Here is a 20,444-nt window from a genome sequence, read left to right as displayed (position 1 = left end):
AAAGATTCATCTCCTCAATGAATTCTGGTGTTGTTACACTTATTAGACATCCTTCAACGTAGATCATGTTTAAACTCAGCAGCCCATTTGGTTGTTTCTGATAAGAAACACCCAAACTATCCATCTGTGTGATAAAAGACAAACTTAAGTCCTATATCACCATATCAAAATTCATTGTTGTCCATTCACTATCCAGGTAGATATGTAATAAAAGGATGATGCACCATGAGAAGGTTAGAACATTGAATATCAGGTTAGAAGTCCTGGTTAGTTCTCTGCATATCTCAAGGAAGGTACTGGTCTCTTCCAGTTATCTAGCTTTCCCCTTTCAGTAACTCATTACATATGGTCCATATGGCAAAAATACATATATATATATATACACACACACACACACACACACATATATATATATATATGTGTGTGTGTGTGTGTGTGTAGAAAGTATTTTACCTTGGGTATAATAAATGTTAAAGATACCAAGCTATTTTAAACCTGGTTTTACTCCATATCCCAAGTATCCCAAGTAAGCAAACAGACAAACAAGTCAAGTTTGCACCTGCAAGTGTTGCAAGTCTAGCTGACCCTGCACGTAGTGCAAGACCAAGGGAACTCATGGTAAAAGTAAAATAAGCTCTGATCACTAATCTTAATATTTACCCTTAATGCAAAGCACATCTCCTGGAGATGTATGATGCTTTGTATTAAAGGCAAGGGGCCACTACCCAGACCGATTTCAACCTTTATTGAGGTCTCATCAGTGGGAGCCAGGCTAGAAATACCAAGATTTTAGTAATACAGGGCTTATAAGTATTTTACCAGAACAAGTTACCATAAGGTGTTTTAACCTTATTAAATAAAAATAATATTTTCTACATTTATATCTCCTCCTGAGATTTTTATTTAATAAGGTTAAAACACCTTATGGTAACTTATAAGCTCTGTATTACTAAAATCTTGGTATTTCTAGTCTGGCTCCCACTGATGAGGCCTCAATAAAGGTCAAAACCAGTCTGGGTAGTGGCCCCTTGCCTTTAATACAAAGCATCATACATCTCCTCCAGGAGATGTGCTTTGCATTAAGGGTACATATTAAGATTAGTGATCAGAGCTTATTATATAATAAGCTCTGATCATATAGAATGCAGAGAACCAACCAGAATATCTGATTTAATGTTTAATGTTAAGATTGAACATTAAATCAGAGAACCAACCAGAACATCTGATTTAATGTTCAATCTTAACCTTTGCATGGTGCACCACCCTTTTATTACATATCAACCTGCTGGATGGTGAATGAATAATGATGAAATGGCAATATAAGACTTACTAGATCAAATTGTTTTGGAGGAATTCTGGTGGAAAGACATATGTTGGCTATTCATAATTGTACTTTTCGAGAAAATTACAATAATGAATATTAATTACAATAACTTTAACACTTCCAATTAATGCAAAGTCAAATGGTCGTCATCATGGAACACAGAAACAATGATATGTACACAAAGGCACTAACACTGGGTAAATGAGGTTGAAGAAAGAAAGGCAACCATAGTTATAGAGTCCTAAATGGTGCCCCTAGGAAGCTAAATTGGGGGGGGGGGGGGGTTTGGCTGTTGGACTGAAGATCTGAGAATGAGTGCTTTCCAAACCTGAGGCAGTTGCACACACCCAAATTTATTTAAGTTTTCAGAAGTTTCTTAAGGTTGAGGTAGATTCCAGGAATAGCCTCTCATATCTGTATTTGGTGCAGTGGAATACAGTGGCCTTCTTCCAGCATATCATGTGGTGGGTGTACAAATGCATGGTCAGCAAGTCCAGAGCATCCATAGCACTGGAATCAGATATAGTCCAAGTGAACAGAAATTCTGATGTTGGCTGTCCTCTTGTTTGGCTGTAGTAGGATAGTTTGTAACTGCAAGGAACCTGGTAAACACCTGGCAGGTCTAGAGAGCGTGTGCCTTGTCTTTGGTAGAGCAGATAAAAAATGGAATGATTATAGATTTTTTGTGGTCTCGGTCTGGAGGAAGGAGGGGGGGAAGCAGTTATGGGATTTTTGTATTATTTGGATTTGGTAGAGATTGAAGCCAATTGTTAAAATCCCCCCCCCCTACACACACAAAAAAAAACAAAAAACTTGTAACTATTGCAATCATTTTTCAATATAAAAATGCATAAATTCATATAGAAAGAGAATGCAAGAAATAAGAAAAACTAACCTACAATAACAATAATATGTTCAAAACTGGTTTGGGATATAACAGTATACAGGGGATATGAAGTAGGAAGTGTTCACCTGTTTTATTCTGTTCAATTTTGAACAGGATAAAAATGTATATCATACTGAAAAGAAAAATATGATTTTTTAAAATGTGTATAAAGTCAAGAAGGTTTTCTTGACTTTGTACACATTGTAGATTCCTCCTTAACGATATCTCCACATTGATGCAGTAAGGAGGCTTGCACACACCAATGACCTCAAAAGCTATGCCAGCAGTAGCTAAGCTAATGGTAAGGCCTCCCTAGCTGGACAGGTCAACTCAACCTTACTCAGGACAGAGGTTCTGAGTAAGGCTCATTACCTTACCAAGTAAAAAATTTCTACAACTCAGACATTTCAACTGGAAAATTCACTGGACAGAAACAATGGACTGTGGCAAGAAAGGATAACAGTAAACAATTAGTAATCTCTGATATATTTTAAAACTAACCACATGGAATATATGAAGCATAAAAACAAAAGAATTAGAATTAGTAAAACACCTAAAAAAAACTAAAAATATTAATATAGCAATGATAACAAACAAACAACAAAAAACTAAAGGGAACTAAAGATATAGATGGTTTTACTATGTTATATATAGTGAAATGGACCAACATATCACAGCTTCTAGTAGTTGCAATTTTAATCGATAATAAATGGAAAAACTGAATATGAAAGTACAATTTTATAAACAGTCGAATTATAACAGTTAAATTAAAAACAAACAGAAGCTGCTTAAATATCAAAGGAATATGCCCCTGAAGAAGGTAAAAAAGAGGAATCTGAACAATTTTATGAGGAACTCTGGTTAATGACAGTGATCATGTGGTACTCACTTGGGAAGTGACTAAAATGTTCCATCCAGAAAAGGTTACATGTTGAACTACAATGCAAGCAATTATGACCAACTGAAGAGTATACTGAGTTCAGTGGAATGGAATCGGTTGCTGGATGAGAAGAATATCAACAGTGCATGGGAAGCATTTAAAAAATAGTTAAAGGATGCAATATCAAAATGTGTCTCGAGAGTTTGAAGAATAAATAGAGTAGGAGTCAAATGGTGTGAAATCTTATTAAGCAAGAGATTCGTAAGAAAAGAATGCTATGGAAGGAATACCGTGTGCATAAGGATGATGTCTATTATGAAAATTATAAGCAGTAGGCAAGAAAGCGTCACAACTGTTGTACCGAAAGCTAAGGCTGAGTATGAAAAGAAACTGGCTCTGCAAGCTAAAGACAACCCACAAGAATTCTATCGATATACTACAAGTAAAAGAAAGAACGAACACGAAAGAATAACTCTTCTAAATGCAGATGGAGTGAAGATGACAGATGCAGGAGGTATTTAACTAATCAGTGCCCATTTTGTTAAAAGCTATCAGCCTGGCATATGCAACAATGAGTTCATTGCTACTTCTTCACTGTATAAAGAAACTCTAGTGTATGAGGTATTAGAGCTGTTTCACAAACTGAATAAGAATTCACAGCAATAGAGATTGATGGGATATCAGCACATTGCTAAAAGAGCGTTCAGCTGAGCTGGCCATTCCTTTGACCAGGTTAATTAATATGAGTCTCAGAACAGGGAAGATTCTTTAGGAATGGATAAATGTATGGTAATTCCATTGCACAAGGGTGGTGCAATGGAATTACCATACTCAGACTTTGCAATGAGCAACATGGGTTTACTAAGAGAAGGTCATGCTCTAGCTCACTTGCTCACAAGGGGAATGGATACACCATAATACTTTTGGATTTTGCTAAGGTCTTTGACAGAAGACTGCATGGTAAACTGTTGCATAAATTGGAGAAATGTGGATTATAGAATATTAATGAGGATAAAAGGATGGCTGACTGACATATCAAAAAGTGGTATATGGGAGATGTGAATCTGCAAGATTTAAGGTAACAAGTGGTGTACCACAAGGATCAGTGATTGGTCCACTGTTATTCAATCAGTACATTAATGATATTGGGAAGAATTTGGCAGGCGACATACAACTATTTGCTGATGATGCAAAGATACATAGAGTAATCAGGAATGCTGCTGATATATGCAGTACTTGCAGAATAATTTGAATAAGTTGGAATTGTGGCATGGGAAAATGGATGTCAGTAAATGTAAAGTCATGCACTTTGGCGTAATTAGATATCCAATGGCATATTATACTGGGGATTATGCTAGAAAAAATGATCAGGCTAGAGATCTTAAAGCGTGTTAGTAGATAGCAAGTTGAAGTTCGCAAAGACTGCAAATACAACTCAAAAGATTATTGCAATGATGAAATGAATTTTCACCTTTCACATAATAACAGATAAAGATGACATATAGCCTCTTTACAAGGCCTTGATAAGACCTCACCAGGACTATTGTGCACAGGTCTGGTCTACTGGTTTCTGTTATGATTGTGATATACGAGGTTGGTCTGAAAAGTTCTTGGCCTAACAATGAAAAAAACTAATTTATAATTTCAAAATTATTTTTATTTTTCAACATAATCTCCCTTAAGACTAATACATTTATTCTAGTGATGCTCCAGCACCATTATCCCATCCCTGTAGTGGTTCTCAGTAAGATCTGCAAAATACCCCTCTAAAGCTGCAATCACCTCTTGATTCGAAGAAAAACGCTGACCAGTGAGGAAGAGTTTTAGTTTTGGGAAGAGACAGAAGTCAGTGGGGGACCAAATCTGAGGAATAGGATGGATGTTCTAACAATTCATAGTGAAGATCTCTTAATTTTACCATTGCCAAAACACATTTGTGGGCAGGTGCATTGTCCTGAAGAAAGATGATATTTTTCTTCTGCAAACCGGGTCTTTTCTCACAAATTTTTTCATCTAGTCTGGTTATAAGAACGGAATAATATTCCCCCGGTTATTGTTTTACCCTTTTCAAGATAATTAATAAACAAAATACCTTTAGCATCCCAAAACACCGATGCCATGACCTTTCCTACTGATGGGACCGAATTTGTCTTCTTTGGTGCTGAACAACCGACTTCTGTCCACTGTTTTGACTGCTGTTTAGATTCTGGTGTGTAATGGTGAATCCAAGTCTCATCCATAGTAATAAATCGATGCACAAAATCAGTTTTGTTCTTGTTAAAATGCACCAAGCACTGTTCAGAGATTTTCGTGAGAGTGATTTTTGATCTGCTGTGAGCAAGTGCAGCACCCATCTTGCGTAAAGCTTTTTCACTTGCAATTCTTCATGCAAAATATATCCTATACGTTCTTTTGAAATGCCTATAGTCTCAGCAATTTCACACTTTGACTTGCTGGTCATCGAATACCATATCATGCACTTGATCAATGATTTCTGGTGTTGATGCACTTTTTGGATCCTTCACACGGATCATCTTCAGGGCAGGTATGGCCAAGTTTAAACCCTGCAGCCCATTTCTTAATTGTCAAAAATGAAGGAGAAGAGTGCTTGTAAACATTTATGAACTTTGAATGAATTTCTTTTGGCATTAAACTTTCTTTTACAAAGAAGTTTATAACCATATACAATACTCAATTTTATCTATTTCAAGGGATACAGACAACACTTTTGCTTCAGACAACTGTATAAAACAAACCACTTGATAGAATGACTTGCGATTTCACATGGATGCTTATGACAGATGCACCAACTTAGAAAAAAAAATCTTACCGAGTGTTGCCATATATGGCTAAGGTCAAGAACTTTTCAGACCATGTAGTGGAGAGAGTGCAAAGGAGAGTATTAAAAATGATATGAGGATTGTGAAATACTTATTATGAAAACAGAGTGAAAATTTCTAGACTGCAGACACTAACAAAAAGTAAAAGAGGGATGATGTGATCGAGACTTACAAACTTCTGAAAGGGTCATACAGGACTCTCATATCTGTGGTTCTAACCCAGCTCTCAGATTCATAAGTTAAAATTGGTTTGAACACTGTCTTGTATACAGCTAATTTCAGTGTTTTGACTAATTTCTCTCTTATTCCAGATAAATGTATTCAGTTGACTTCCTACCATATTGGCTTTGTTGATTCTGTTGTCTATTTCCATATTTAATTTACCATCTTCACTAAAAATCGTGCCTAAGTAGTTGAAATGTTTAACTTGTTCTACAGGTTCTCCATTCATATTGCAGTTGATATTTTCAATGTTCTGCCTATTTTCATTGTCTTTGTCTTGTTATTGTTGACCTTCATACTATATCTATTACAACAGTAATTGAGTTTAGTCAGAGAATCTTGCAGACTTGTAGCGGATTTATTTAGAAGTATAACATCATCCGCATAAAGCAAAGAGCTAACATTAACAATTCCAATTTTGATATCAGGTTTAACAACTTTCCTTCATAACGTGATCCATATAGATAATGAATAACAAAGGTGATAATGTACATCCTTGTCTGACACCAAATTTAACATTAAACCATCTTCCTGTACTTCCTTCAATTCTAACTACTGACTTACAACTCAAATAAAGACTAAGTATTGATTGATATAATGCCCCATTGACACCATACAACTGAAGTGTTTTAAATAGCTTTTCTCTTGGCACATTGTCATATGCCTTATCCAGATCTACAAAACTTAAATACAGATCTTTGTTATATTCCCATAATTTCTCAACTATTCGTGGTGTAGAGTGAAAATCTGATCCTGACAGCCTCTATTTGGTCTGAAACCAGCTTGTTCTTTACCAACCTTCCCTTCAACAATCCTTTTCAACTGTTTCTCAAGTATACTTGCATAAATCTTACCAGAAACACTCAGTAGGGAAATACTGCTGTAATTCTCAAATTCAGTTTTATTCAAATTTCCTTTTTGTTATATGGGTACTATGAGAGCTCTACTCCAATCATCTGGATTTCGTTCCTTTCTCCAGGTCCTCTGAACTATGCAATGCAGCCACTGTAAGACATTTATATCTCCATATTTGAGCATTTCTGGTTGAATATCATCTACACCAGCTGCCCTTCCACATAGCCCTTCCATATTTCAGGCTGTTGATGGATTTTTCTACTTCAAGTATGGACATATATTCCTGATTGATGTCTGCTGGGTGTTTTTTTACCACTGTGCTGTCATCACTGCTTGTTTCATTTAGCAATTTTTCAAAGTAATACTCAATACATCAAGGATATCCTTTTCTTCAGTTTTCATTTCACCTTTATCATCTCTAATTCCTTTTACAACACTCTTTCCTCCATTTATGAGCTTTTTCAACAACCTCCAGATTATCTTACCACCTTCTTGATATTTATTTTCTATGTTCTTACCAAAGTTTTCCCATCACTTTTGTTTTGCTAGTTTTACACAGTGTTTAGCTTTCTTACATTGGTCTCTGTATTCTCTAAGAGCACAAGTGATTCATTCGCCAGGAACTTCTGCTATACTTTCGTCTTTTCCTTCACTTTAACTTTCTGTATCCACCATGGTGTTCTGATTTTTCTATCCTTGCAGATAACCTTAATCGCATGCCTCTCTGGCTATATCAATCAATGTTTTCTTCAAAGCTTGCCACTGAATCTCCAAGGTTTGGTTCCTGTTGTCAAACTCTTTCATTTTTTCTTCAATAAGCTTTGTGTATTTTACACAAAGCTAATTGAAGAAAACAGTCTACAGTTCACATCTGAGAGCTTCTCAACTTTTATTCGCTTTAAAACTTTCTTACATGTTCTTCTTTTCAGTATGAAATTCAATTTTATCCTGCTCAAGACTAAATGGTGATCACTTCCAATTTCAAATCCTGTGTACATTTTGGTGTCCTGCACCAGTGAGAGAACATCACTATCAACAATAACATAATCAGTGAGAGTTTTCTCATTCCTTGCCTCTTCTCTACATATGAATTTGTGCACAGTTTTATGTTGGAACATTCTGTTAGTAATAACCAGTCTGTGTCCTGAGCAGAAATCCAACAGGCATTTGCCATTATTAGCTTTGCTCTTTTCCCCAAATTTTCCCAAAATATTTTTGTATGTCTCACAATCATTTCCTACTCTGCTATTTACATCCCCAACAAGGACCAACTTTTCCTTTTTCATTGTGTCAGTCGCTTTCTCTAAAGCCTCAAAAAATTCCTCCACTTCTACCTTAGTAGAACCTTCTGTGGGATCATAGGCACAAATAAGTCTCATTTCCAATTCACCATTATGATATTTGCCAACTTAATGCTACTTGAAATTGCCTGCCATTCAAGAAGATTAGCCTCGTGTTTGTAAGACAAGATGTAAGACAGGGGAGTAATTTATCTCTAACTCAATTCAAGATATAATCTTGAATAGAGCTATATAACTCTATTCAAGCTATAGCTATATATATCATCATCATCAAATTCCTGCCATGTACCCACAAGGGGTGTACAGGATATGATAGTACTACATGAAAAAATTATATCATTATTAACTTCCTCTCTACAATTTTACTCCAAAACAGTCTGTTACTTGTCAAGACTCCAACATTATCAGATCTTATATTTCTATCGTCTAAGGCACTTTGTACCATATCAATCCACCTATATCTTGGTCTTCCTCTGGGTCGTTTTGCTGCCAACCTGGCAGAGAACACTTGTTTTGCTAATCTTTCCTCACCCATTCTGTTTAGGTGACCATACCACCTGAGATTAGCTCTGCTAATGCATTCCTGGATGCAGACAATGTCAAGTTCTTTCCTAATATCCTCATTTTTTTAATATGATATTGCCATTGATGCCATCTGTTCACGCCTATAATCTTTCTCAGGACTCTCATATCTGCGGTCTCTAGTCTTTGATCAAGTGTTTTACTTCTGACCCAGCTCTCAGATCCATAAGTTAAAACTGGTTTGAACACTGTCTTGTATACAGCTAATTTAGTGTTCGGACTAATTTCTCTTTTATTCCATATGAATTTATTCCATTGACTTCCCACCATACCAGCTTTGCTGATTCTGTTATCTATATCTATAGTTAATTTACCATCTCCAGTAAAAATCGTGCCTAAGTAGCTGAAATGTTTTACTTGTTCCACAGGTTCTCAATTCACAACAGAGTTGACATTTTCAATGATTCTACCTATTTTCATTGTCTTTGTCTTTTTATTGCTTACCTTCATACCATATCTATTACAACAGCTATTCAATTTAGTCAGAGAATCTTGCAGACTTGTAGCGGATTTATTTAGAAGTATAATATCATCCGCATAAAGCAAAGAGCTGACATTAACATCTCCAATTTTCATATCATGTTTAATACCACTTTCCTTCATAATGTGATCCATATAGATAATGAATAACAGAGGGGATAATGTACATCCTTGTCTCACACCAGATTTAACATTAAACCATCTTCCTGTACTTCCTTCAATTCTAACTGCTGACTTACAACTCAAATAAAGACTAAGTATTGCTTGATATAATGCCCCATTGACACCATATAACTGTAGCATATTGAATAGCTTCTCTCTTAACACCTTGTCATATGCCTTTTCCAAATCGACAAAGCTTAAATACAGATCTTTGTTATATTCCCATGCTTTCTCAACTATTTGTCGTAAAGTGAAGATCTGATCCTGACAGCCTCTATTTGACCTGAATCCAGCTTGTTCTTCACCAAGCTTTTCTTCCACAATTCTTCTCAACTGTTTCTCGAGTGTACTTGCATAGATTTTGCCAGGAACACTCAGTAGGGAAATACCTCTGTAATTCTCACATTCAGTTTTATTTCCCTTTTTATATATGGGTACTATGAGAGCTCTACTCCAATTATCATGAATTCGTCCCTCTGTCCAGGCTTTCTGAACTATGCAGTGCAACAACAGTAAGACTCTTATACCACCATACTTCAGCATTTCTGGTCAAATATCATCTACTCCAGCTGCCTTTCCACATTTCAAGCCTTTGATGGCTTTTTCTACTTCAAGTATGGATATGTATTCCTGACTGCATGCCTGGTCAGTGTTTTTTTATCACTGTGCTGTTGTCACTGCTCTTTTCATTTAGCAGTTTTTCAAAGTAATTACTCCATACTTCAAGGATATCTTTTTCTCCTGTTTTCATGTCACCTTCAGCATCTCTAACTCCTTTTACAGCACTCTTTCCTACATTCATAAGCTTCTTCAACAACCTTCAGAATATTTTGCCACCTTCTTCATGTTTATTTTCTATATTCTTGCCAAAGTCCTCCCATGACTTTTGTTTAGCTAGTTTTACACACTGTTTAGCTTTCTTACATTTGTCTCTGTATTCTGTAAGAGTAAAAGCTGACTTATTTGCCAGGAACTTTTGATATGCTTTCTTCTTTTCCTTCACTGCCTCTTTAACTTCCTGTGCCCACCATGGAGTTCTGATTTTTTTATCCTTGCACACAACCTCACCACATGCCTCTCTGGCAGAATCAATCAATGTTTTCTTCAGAGTTTGCCACTGAATCTCCAAGGTTTGATTCCTGTTCTCAAACTCTTTCATTTTCTTTTCAATAATCTTTCTGTATTTTAGTCTACAGTTCACATCTAAGTGCTGCTCAACTTTTATTCGCTTTAAAACTTTCTTACATGTTATTCTTTTCAATATGAAATTCAATTTTATCCTGCTAAAGACTAAATAGTGATCACTTCCAATTTCAAATCCTCTGTACACTCTGGTGTCCTGCACCAGGGAGAAAACCTCACTATCAACAATAACATAGTCAATTAGACTTTTCTTATTCCTAGCATCTTCTCTCCATGTGAATTTGTGCACATTTTTATGTTGGAATATGGTGTTAGTAATAACCAGTCCATGTCCTGAGCAGAAATCCAACAGATATGCCATTATTAGTATCTCTGCTCTTTTCTCCAAATTTTCCCAAAATATTTTTATATGTCTCACAATCATTTCCTACTCTACTATTTAGATCAACTACAAGGACCAACTTTTCCTTTTTTCATTGTGTCAGTTGCTTTTTCTAAAGCGTCAAAAAATTCCTCCACTTCTACCTTAGTAGAACCTTCTGTGGGACCATAGGCACAAATAAGTCTCATTGTCCAGTTCCCCATTCTCATATTTGCCCACATTACTCTACTTGAGGCTGACTGCCATTCAAGAAGATTAGCCTCATATTTTGTGTTGAATACTATGGCTACTCCTTCTTTTCCTTGATTGTCATTGCCTGAATATAACATTTTGTATTTATTGCTCAGAAAGATCTCACCAGTTTTTGTCTTTTTTGTTTCAGTCACGCCTATTATGTCGATCTGGTACTTATCTAATTCCTCAGCTAGCTCCATTTCTTTGCCATTCAGGCTTCTTACATTGATAGTACCAATCTTTAACTCTGGTGATGTTGAGTTGGGGTTTGTTTTCAGATTTGTTCCAGTAGCTGACTTTTCGCTGTTCACCCTGGTTCCCTGGCGAAAACAACAGGGGCTTTGTTTAACCGGGCGATGCCCTAGCCGGCATGAAATTTTGTCATGTGGTACCATCATTTTTTATTTTGGTTTAACCAGTAAGAATACAATTTGGTCGGCTAAATCCCAAACTGCCAGCCCATCCTCGTTCGTTCAGTATCAAAGTAGATACCCAACAGGGTGCACCACGAGAAGGTGAGGATTGGACATTAGGTCAGAAGCCCTGGTCGGTTCTCCGCATTCCTTTAAAGGCTATGTGGAGGTCTCCTCTCAATTATACAGCTTTGACCCTTAAGCATCCCGCTATATATATATATATATATATATATGTGATAGAGTTGGAATCATCTTCTTGTCGAGGATATTGGCGTGGTCTCAAACGTTTAGTGATGTTACGAGACGAATAACCATTATTTAAGAAGGTGTTTTTCAGGAAGTTAAGCTCTGTTTGAAGGTCTTCTTCAATGGAAGTGAGACATCTTGCTCGATGGTGGAGATGATGCCCAGTTTCTGAGGTGGAAAGTGATGAGAAGAACCATGTAAATATCTATCAGTGTGGGTGGTTTTTTGAAAAATTGAAAATTTAAGACAGTCTGGTAATCTGTTGATCTTTAGATCCAAGAAGCGGAGAATGCTGTTAATCTCTAGTTCTGATGTGAATTTAATGTTCTGATGTTGGTTATTTAAATGGTTTAGAAAGTTTTTCAGTTCCTCTAAATTATGTCCCCAGATAAGGAAGACGTCATCAATGTAGCGTAACCACAGTTTAGGTTTCAAAGTAGCTGAGGAAATAGCTTTCTCTTCAAAATCTTCTAGGAAAATGTTAGCTAAGACTGGGGATAGAGTGCTGCCCATAGCTAAACCGCTAGTTTGTTTGTATATTTTATCTTCGTAGCAGAAATAGCCGGAAATATATATATATCATCATCATACGTATCAATGATTTAGGCCTATTATGGTCTGTTCCGGCCTTAGAAGTCATCGTTGAATTGTTTAAGAGGACGTCCTGGTTTTCTTTTTCCTAATGGCTTGTACTTTAAGGCTTGTTTTGGTAATCTTTCTGTTTTCATTCTTTGAACGTGTTCCATCCATCTATGTTTATATTTTTTAATTTTTTCAATTACTGGTTCTTGGTTTAGTTCTTTCATAATATCTTCGTTTCTTTTGTGATCAAATAGGGTATACTTTGCAGTTTTTCTCATAAACTTCATTTCTGCTGTTGTTAATCTTTGTTTGTCTTTTTGTTTTATTGTCCAGATTTCGCTTCCATACATTAAGACCGGTAGGGCTAATGTATTGTATACTTTTAGCCTGGTTTGTTTTTGAACTAGGTTTGGTTTAAATATAGAGTTAATTACTCCAGTTATTTTTAAATATTTTGCAATTTTTATGTTTATATCTTTTTCATTTTCATAAGTGATCATACATTCTAGGTAGTTAAATGAATTCACCTGTTCTAAGATCTTGTTATCTAATACTATTTTAGTTCTTGCTGGATCTTGTCCTTTAAAGGCCATAGTTTTTGATTTTTCCGTTGATGTTATCATACCATAATCTTTGGATATCTCATTTAGATTTAAAACAGCTTTCTGTAAGTTATCTTCAGAATTTGTAATTATTATTTGGTCGTCTGCAAAGAGGAGAGTGTTTAAGTTAACTGTAGGTGAAAGTTTAATTCCTTGATGTAAATTTTTACTCCATTTTATTATTATTTCATTTAAGTAGATATTAAAAAGAATTGCTGAGAGGGGACATCCCTGTCTGACTCCTTGGTTTATCTCTCTTGTATATGATAGCTCATGATTTAATCTTATTTGTATTTGATTATTTTCATATATACTTGTGACAGCTTTTAAGATATTATTTGGTATTTGTCTTTCTTTTAATATGTTAAATAATATGTTTCTTTTAACTTTGTCAAATGCTTTTTCAAAGTTAATAAATGCAATATGTCTTTCTAAATTATATTCTCTTCTTTTCTCTATTATTAATTTTAGGCAGAAGGCTGGGTCTATACATGATCGTCCTTTTCTAAATCCATTTTGTACCTCTAGAATAAAGTTTTCGGAATATTTCATTAGTTTGTTATTTAAGATTCTGCTGTATATTTTGTAACATGAATTTAGTATACTGATACCTCTATAGTTTTTAGGGTCATCTCTATTACCTTTCTTAAAGATAGGAATCACAATTGCTTTTTTCCATTCTATTGGGGGGGATACCAGTTGAGTAAATTTTATTTAAAAATAATAAGAGTCTTCCTTTGAATCTTGTTCCTGCGTATTTATATAGTTCTGAACCTAGCTTATCTTCTCCAGGTGATTTTCTGTTTCTTGTTTCTTTCCAGCTGATTTCTAATTCTTCTTCAGTTATTTCCTTTCCATTTTCGTTAATTGTTTGCCAGTTGTCTTTTTTAAAATATTTGTCTGTCCGCAGTTCTGTGTAGTAATTTAGAAATTCTTCTAATTTCAATTCAGTGTTTAATTTTATGTTTTCTTTGGTATCTGCATTTAGGTGTTTCAAAATCTTATATACATTGGGTCTTATTTTATATAAATCATGTTCTAAATTAGAAACAAATTTATTCCATGATTCTCTATGTCTTTTTCTGACTTCTCTTTTAGCTATGGCTCTAATTCTTTTATATTCTATTTCATCTTCCAATCTTTTACTGCTTAACCATTTGTGATAGGCATCTTTTTTCTTTTTGATTATTTCTTTGATTGTATCATCCCAGATCTTCAGTTTTTTTCTTTAATTGAATTTTTTGGTCTTTCCTAAGCTTTCATTTGCTGCTGCATTTAGTATCGTTTTTATATTATGCCATTCTATTTTCCATTTCTTCATTTTGTTTTATTTTATCTAGATACTGGTTAATTCTTTGTTCATATAGCCATTGTACATTTGTGTCATTCAATAGTCTAGTTTTATAAACAAATGTTTCAATTTTTCTTTCTGTTCTTGTTACTTGTAGCCATTTAGGTGGTAATCTTAATTTTATTTTAACAAGGAAGTGGTCACTGCTTATTTCATATCCTCTGTGAACTCTAACATCTAGTGAAAATTTTGATGTCTTTTCATTTAATATGAAGTAATCTAATATTGATTTCCATCCTCTTGCTGCCCAAGTATGTTTATAGAAGGAATTCATTATTTTTAGGTTATTATAAACTACAAAGTCAATCAATATTTTACCATTTCTGTTTAGAGTGTGTTCTCCATGTATTCCTATATTATTATTAATTTTCGTGTTTCCAATTCTTGCATTTAAGTCTCCTGCTAAAATTATGTAATCATTTTTATTTATTTTATTATATATGTTTTGTAGCTGATTATAAAAATCAATATTATCCTGTTCTCTTCCTTCTTCTGGGGCATATAAACCAATTATTGTTAAATAGCCTCTATCTATTTTTATTCTAGCTTCTATTATTCTTTCATTCCATAATTTATAATGTTTTAACTGTTTTGAAAGGGAGTTATGAATGCAAATCATGACTCCTGCTTGTGCTCTTTGGTCTCTGTTGACTCTACTGTATATCACATTAAAATTTTCAGTTCTCATAGTTCCTTTTAATTTCTTTTTTGTTTCAGTGATTACTGCTATTTTAAAATTTCTTTCATTTAATAGCTGGTCTAATTCTATTTCTTTATATGCTGTTCCTCTTACATTCCAGTTTGCTATGTGTATTATATTTTGTCGTTTCCATTTTCGTTTTCCCTTTTCCATTCCAGGGTCGTTTCCCATAGATTCAATCCGATTATTTTTTTCTGTCAGCTTACAAGTATGGTTATGTTCTCCATGTCAGGGGACTAGCCTGATGATGGAATAGTTCAGTGGTAGGGCTGCTACCTTAAGGCTTCTGAACTTGCCTTCTTCCGAATTTAAACCCATAGGAGGAATAGGGTATATTGAAGGGGAAAGGGTAGATTATAGAAGAAATATAGTAAGGTTTATGGAGAGGGCATAGTTGTAAGGCCAGAAATGAAAAGACCCCATGGCCCTCGAGTTACTCTAATAGCAGAAGGGTCATAAAGTAAGAAGAGTTGGCTGATAAGGCCTTATAGGAAAGATTAAAGTAAGTGGGTCTTCCTCAAAGTAGAAAAAGGAGAGGATAGATCCAGCTAGGGGTCCATGGGAGTGCCGCTTCCCTTACAATCAAGATGATTGCCCCTTATGGCCCTGTTGGTCCACGAGTCCTTATTCAGTATATTCGAACCACCCCACCATATATATAAATACACACACGCACGCGCATGTACACACACACACATGGTGGGCTCCCCTATCCGCCACCCAGGGGACGCGCTCTCTAGGGGTTACAGGGTCCCCTGAGAGAATATATATTATTCTATAGCTATATATATTAATCAGATTATTAAAAAATGGAAAATTACAAAATAAGGTATCCAGTCAACCAGAACTGTTATCAATACAATGCTGTATGCAGATGACTAGATTACATTACAAAACGATGAAAGTGAAATTCGAAATGCAGTTTATGAATTAAACAAAATAAGCCAACAATACAACTGAAAAATGTGTGCAAGCAACTACACAAAAGTAATGGGAAGGCTTTGGTAAGAATACTGAAGAAAAACATCATGAAGGTGAAAAATGTTCAAGAGGCTATTTGAAAAAAAACTTAAAAAATTATAGGATAGGGTAAAGTAGGGTAAAAGGAATCCGAGGTGATAAAAGGAACATAAAAATGAAGATAAAGATATTCTAGATGCACTGAAGTAAGTACTTGAAAGATCATTAAATGTGTTAAAACATTGGCAGAAAATATTCAAGGACTGTACTCAGGAGCATGTATCAACATATAAGGATAGAAAAATCCATTAGAACCAGAAATGTGGATGATAGCTAGAGTAGATAATATTTGACTAGAAATGCTCAAATATGATGATATAAAAATTTTAAAGGAGTTACATTGCAGAACTACATTCCAAGCTCACAGAAAAAAATTCTTCTTCCTCTTTGTTGGTCTCTGGCTATGGAACCTCCAGGCAAAACAAGGTATAGCACATGGTGCATGTGGAAAAGGGTCGAACTGCCTGCTGTTGTACTGGTGTGTGAGCTGTGCAACTGATGCGTGTCGTTGCTGTGATATCCATTGTGACACCTGAAGCTCACATCTAAGATCAACCACAATTGACTGACCAATGTGAAACTTTCTGCTGGATGTCTGTTCATAGTTAATCCAGTCCTGGCACACCCATGATACAGGAGCAACTAACAAGTGTGACAGTTTCCAAAATACTGGCACCTGCCCTCTGGGCCTCAACTGTCTACCTGCAGTCAAACTGGCTTACGTCACCACATTTCCCCATCACTGGCTAGGTGTGCCCATTGATTGAATTGATTGATATCACGAGGTACTTCATTATCGTACCAGTTATGTAAATCGTGGGGAGGGGGTGGGATCCTAAGGCAAGGCTAACTCATTGTATAACTAATGATTAAGGAAAAATTTTTAGCATTCTTTCTTTCTTTCCATTTTCATGATTTTTCAATGATGAACATTTTTTTAATATCTGTCACGGGTTGACATAGTTAAGATATAACTGACACAGTTAAAGAGAAAAATTAATTTTATTCTTAATTGAATGATGCCTCAGCTGTGGTCAATTCAAGAGAATGAATTTGTTTCCAATATTAAAAGATGACAAATGCTACATTTTACTTCACAAAGTATGAGGACAGATGAGAATGTAAACTGTAAAACCTTGTGAATAGGAGAAAGAGGGGGGAACGAGATATGATTGAGACATATAAGCTAGTCAAGAGATGTTATCAGGTTGACATGGAAGAGATTTTTCCTAGAATGGGAGAGGAGAGTAAAACAAGAGACCATTGCTGGAAAATGTATAAAGAGGGTGTCAGCAAAGGAATGAGGAGCAGGTTCTTTGTATGGAGAAGGGCTGGTGAGTGGAATGCATTGCCTGAGTGTGTTGTCAATGTAGACACACTAAATCAGTTTAAGGCATGGTTGGATGAGCATTGTGTACAATAGTGTGTGTCTACCATTATGAGTCTCTGATTTCATGGATGTCAGATGTTAATAATGATAATAATATATTATCTATATGATTATTTCCTGAAGCTATGTTTCATTTATTAATATAAATCAGTGTTACTCTGTTTGCATGAGAATGAAAACTTTCTCAAACATAACTGCAAAACTTTAACCAACTTAATCAAAAAGCATTTAAAATTCTAAACTTATGATAAAACTTTTTTTTTTTCATTCTCAATTCTTACCATTAGAAAGTGCAGCCTGTAGTTCATTAGCTGTTATTGCACCACTTTTATCTGCATCAACTCTGAAAACAAGAATTTATTAAAACTTTGAAAGTGCATCAGATAAATACATAGGTACTTAAACGAGTACACACAATTCTGCGACACTGATAAAATAATTCTTGAAATGAAAGTTATAAGGATATAGGATACCAAAAATACCAAATAAGTTGGGAAATTATCTAAGAAAATCATAAAAAGAAAAAGAAAAAAGTCTCTTATACCTAACATTCTGTTTCTGTTCGTTTCTAGTCTCCTTGTACCAAACTTATGGTCTCAGTATTTAAGACCATACTATATATATATTCACAAAAGGGATCACTTTGAACTTAATTGAAATCTTATCACTTAGGCTTCTGTGGTTTGAATTCAGGGTGGAGGTATGCTAGATTAGCCACAAAGAAGAAATAAACTCTATAAAATATACTCTACAAAATATACAGGTTGCGTATTCTTTGTCAGCTGCTTCTTAGAAGGGGAAAAAAAAACATAAGATATGAAGATCAGCCCCCAACTATAATATTCAAACAACAGTAACAGAAAGACAGTTAAATAAAAACACCTTGCAATTATATGCACATGACAATTCTCATTTACATGAAGCATTATTGCAATGAAAAAGGTTAGTATACCATATCCCAGTTCCATGTGAATCAGTTTAATAACAGAGGCTCAGACTTGGTTTAATATATTGGAAGTTTTTTCCCACTTGGTTACACCAGTGCTTCCCAAACTTACGGATGTAAAGGCCCCTTTGGAAAAATTAAAATATTTCATGGTCTCCCCAATTTAAAAAAAAAAAAAAAAAATCGTAATACAGACATATATTATTATAATATTTATTATATTTATATTCAATACAAAACATACACAGCGAATATTGCAAAAATCAAATGCAAACATTACATTTTTAGCATCTTACATACACATATGACACAGCACATTATCTTATATTTTTATATAGATAGATATATTGTTATTGTACATTTGAAGTACAAATGTTAAATTTGTTTTCATTATTTCACAGCTCCCTCAACAAAGTTGCAGGCCGTGATGCAAATAGGCATAGCAACTCAGAAGTCTTGGAATAATTTACATAACCAATTTGTCAACAGTAAAATACTGTGGTATACACTATTGAACAAGTTTCAGGTATTTTTCAGTACTATATTATTGGGGGAAGTGAATTTTTTTAGTATATTCTTTAGAGGTGGCTTATTTTGCATTTGTCAATTAATAAATTAGGAATTATTCAGTACTGTTTCTTACTGATAGTAGACCCAGGCCCATTGGCTGGAAAGACTTGAGCTTAGTTTCTGTCAAAGTATGAGACCATTTAATCGCGCCTGATTTGACTAAAGATAAGTTATCCAGGTGCTGATATATTTTCATCTTGCAGAACATGTAAAGGATTAAAGCTTTGTGAAGAATCTGCGTTGACACGTATTTTTCTTCATTTATTTTATTTTGAATGAGGGGGGTTGAATTTTGTCTGATAACTGTCATCAGCATTTTGCAGTACACACACTTGCATAATAGCAAGTCTTATTGTAAGGTTATGATAGGTTTGAGATGTCAGACGCCAGCTTTCAGATCATTCCTGATCGCCAAAGTGATCAGGAATGCTAGGTATACTAGCTGGTCTTGGTTCCACATGAAGTGTCTAATGATATAATACTGGAAAAAAAATCGATAACTTCGTTAATTAATGGAAATCAGAAAAATATACTTTTAGGTATGCAGCATGAGAGAGAGAAAGAGAGAGTAAGGCTTTCTTTTCTTTAACACTATCCAAGTCACAAATAGTGGAAGTTAGCAACAGTATCTAACCAGAAGTGCGAAGTTACAATTGTCCTTACCTTTGAAATGAGCTCCACAAAAATTGTCTATCTGGCATATTAACTTGAGCAGCCATATAAAAAGAATGATTTAAAGGCACGTGATTGAACTGAAATTATTCAAAAGTAGAAACATGAATCAATTTCAAGTAACATTTACCAAGTCCTAACACAAGGGTGTTAGGACTAGATTTTTTACTTGGAGGGTTGTGAATGGGTGGAATGCTTTGCCAGAACTGGTTGTGAATGCTTTAACCGTGAATGAATTTAAGGAGAGGTATGACAGGTATTGTGTAAATAATGGTTAGTGTGTCAATGTCGGGTCTCCCGCGATGAGTCTTTTGACTCCATGGAGACACCGTTAAATAATAATAATAATAATAATAATAATAAACATCACACTTTCAACAAACCAGCAGCAATCAATTGTAGGCTGCCACCTACCATTCTTAGTTGGTGATGTATTTCCTTAAATTTAAAATAATTCTATACCTTCAATCTACACATCGAAAAATTAATAAATCGTCTAACCTTTTAAAACCGGTCTCCCATGAACACGCATATATACAGACATAAAAAATTCATTTTTGGGGGAAAGGAAAGCAACGAGAAACTATCTTGTTCTATTATTATTTCCTAGTAAAGTAGCATCGCTTCAAGCCAATAGGTTGAGGAAAGAAGAGGAAGA

At 34.9% G+C, this 20,444-nt stretch overlaps 1 protein-coding gene across 1 annotated transcript in view; it reads right to left on the bottom strand.

The window, feature by feature from the left end:
- Window positions 1-20,193, bottom strand: part of LOC150100903 (programmed cell death protein 6-like) — a 104,945-nt gene extending 84,752 nt beyond the window's left edge. Inside the window, exons 1-3 of the mRNA XM_090401118.1 lie at window positions 20,147-20,193; window positions 19,778-19,918; window positions 17,880-17,941 (exon numbers count right to left, since the gene is read on the bottom strand). Of these exons, the coding sequence (XP_090257244.1) occupies window positions 17,880-17,941; window positions 19,778-19,833 (118 nt within the window). The 5' untranslated portion in view covers window positions 19,834-19,918; window positions 20,147-20,193. The remainder of the gene's footprint in view (window positions 1-17,879; window positions 17,942-19,777; window positions 19,919-20,146) is intronic.
- Window positions 20,194-20,444: the final 251 nt, after the last annotated feature.

Source organism: Typopeltis vanoorti, chromosome 12 (assembly GCF_054136105.1).
Source record: "Typopeltis vanoorti isolate ZY-2024b chromosome 12, IOZ_Tvanoo_1.0, whole genome shotgun sequence".
In the NCBI taxonomy this organism is placed as follows: domain Eukaryota; kingdom Metazoa; phylum Arthropoda; class Arachnida; order Uropygi; family Thelyphonidae; genus Typopeltis; species Typopeltis vanoorti.
The sequence above is the reverse complement of the archived record's forward strand: the minus strand, read 5'-3'. Positions and strand labels throughout refer to the sequence as shown.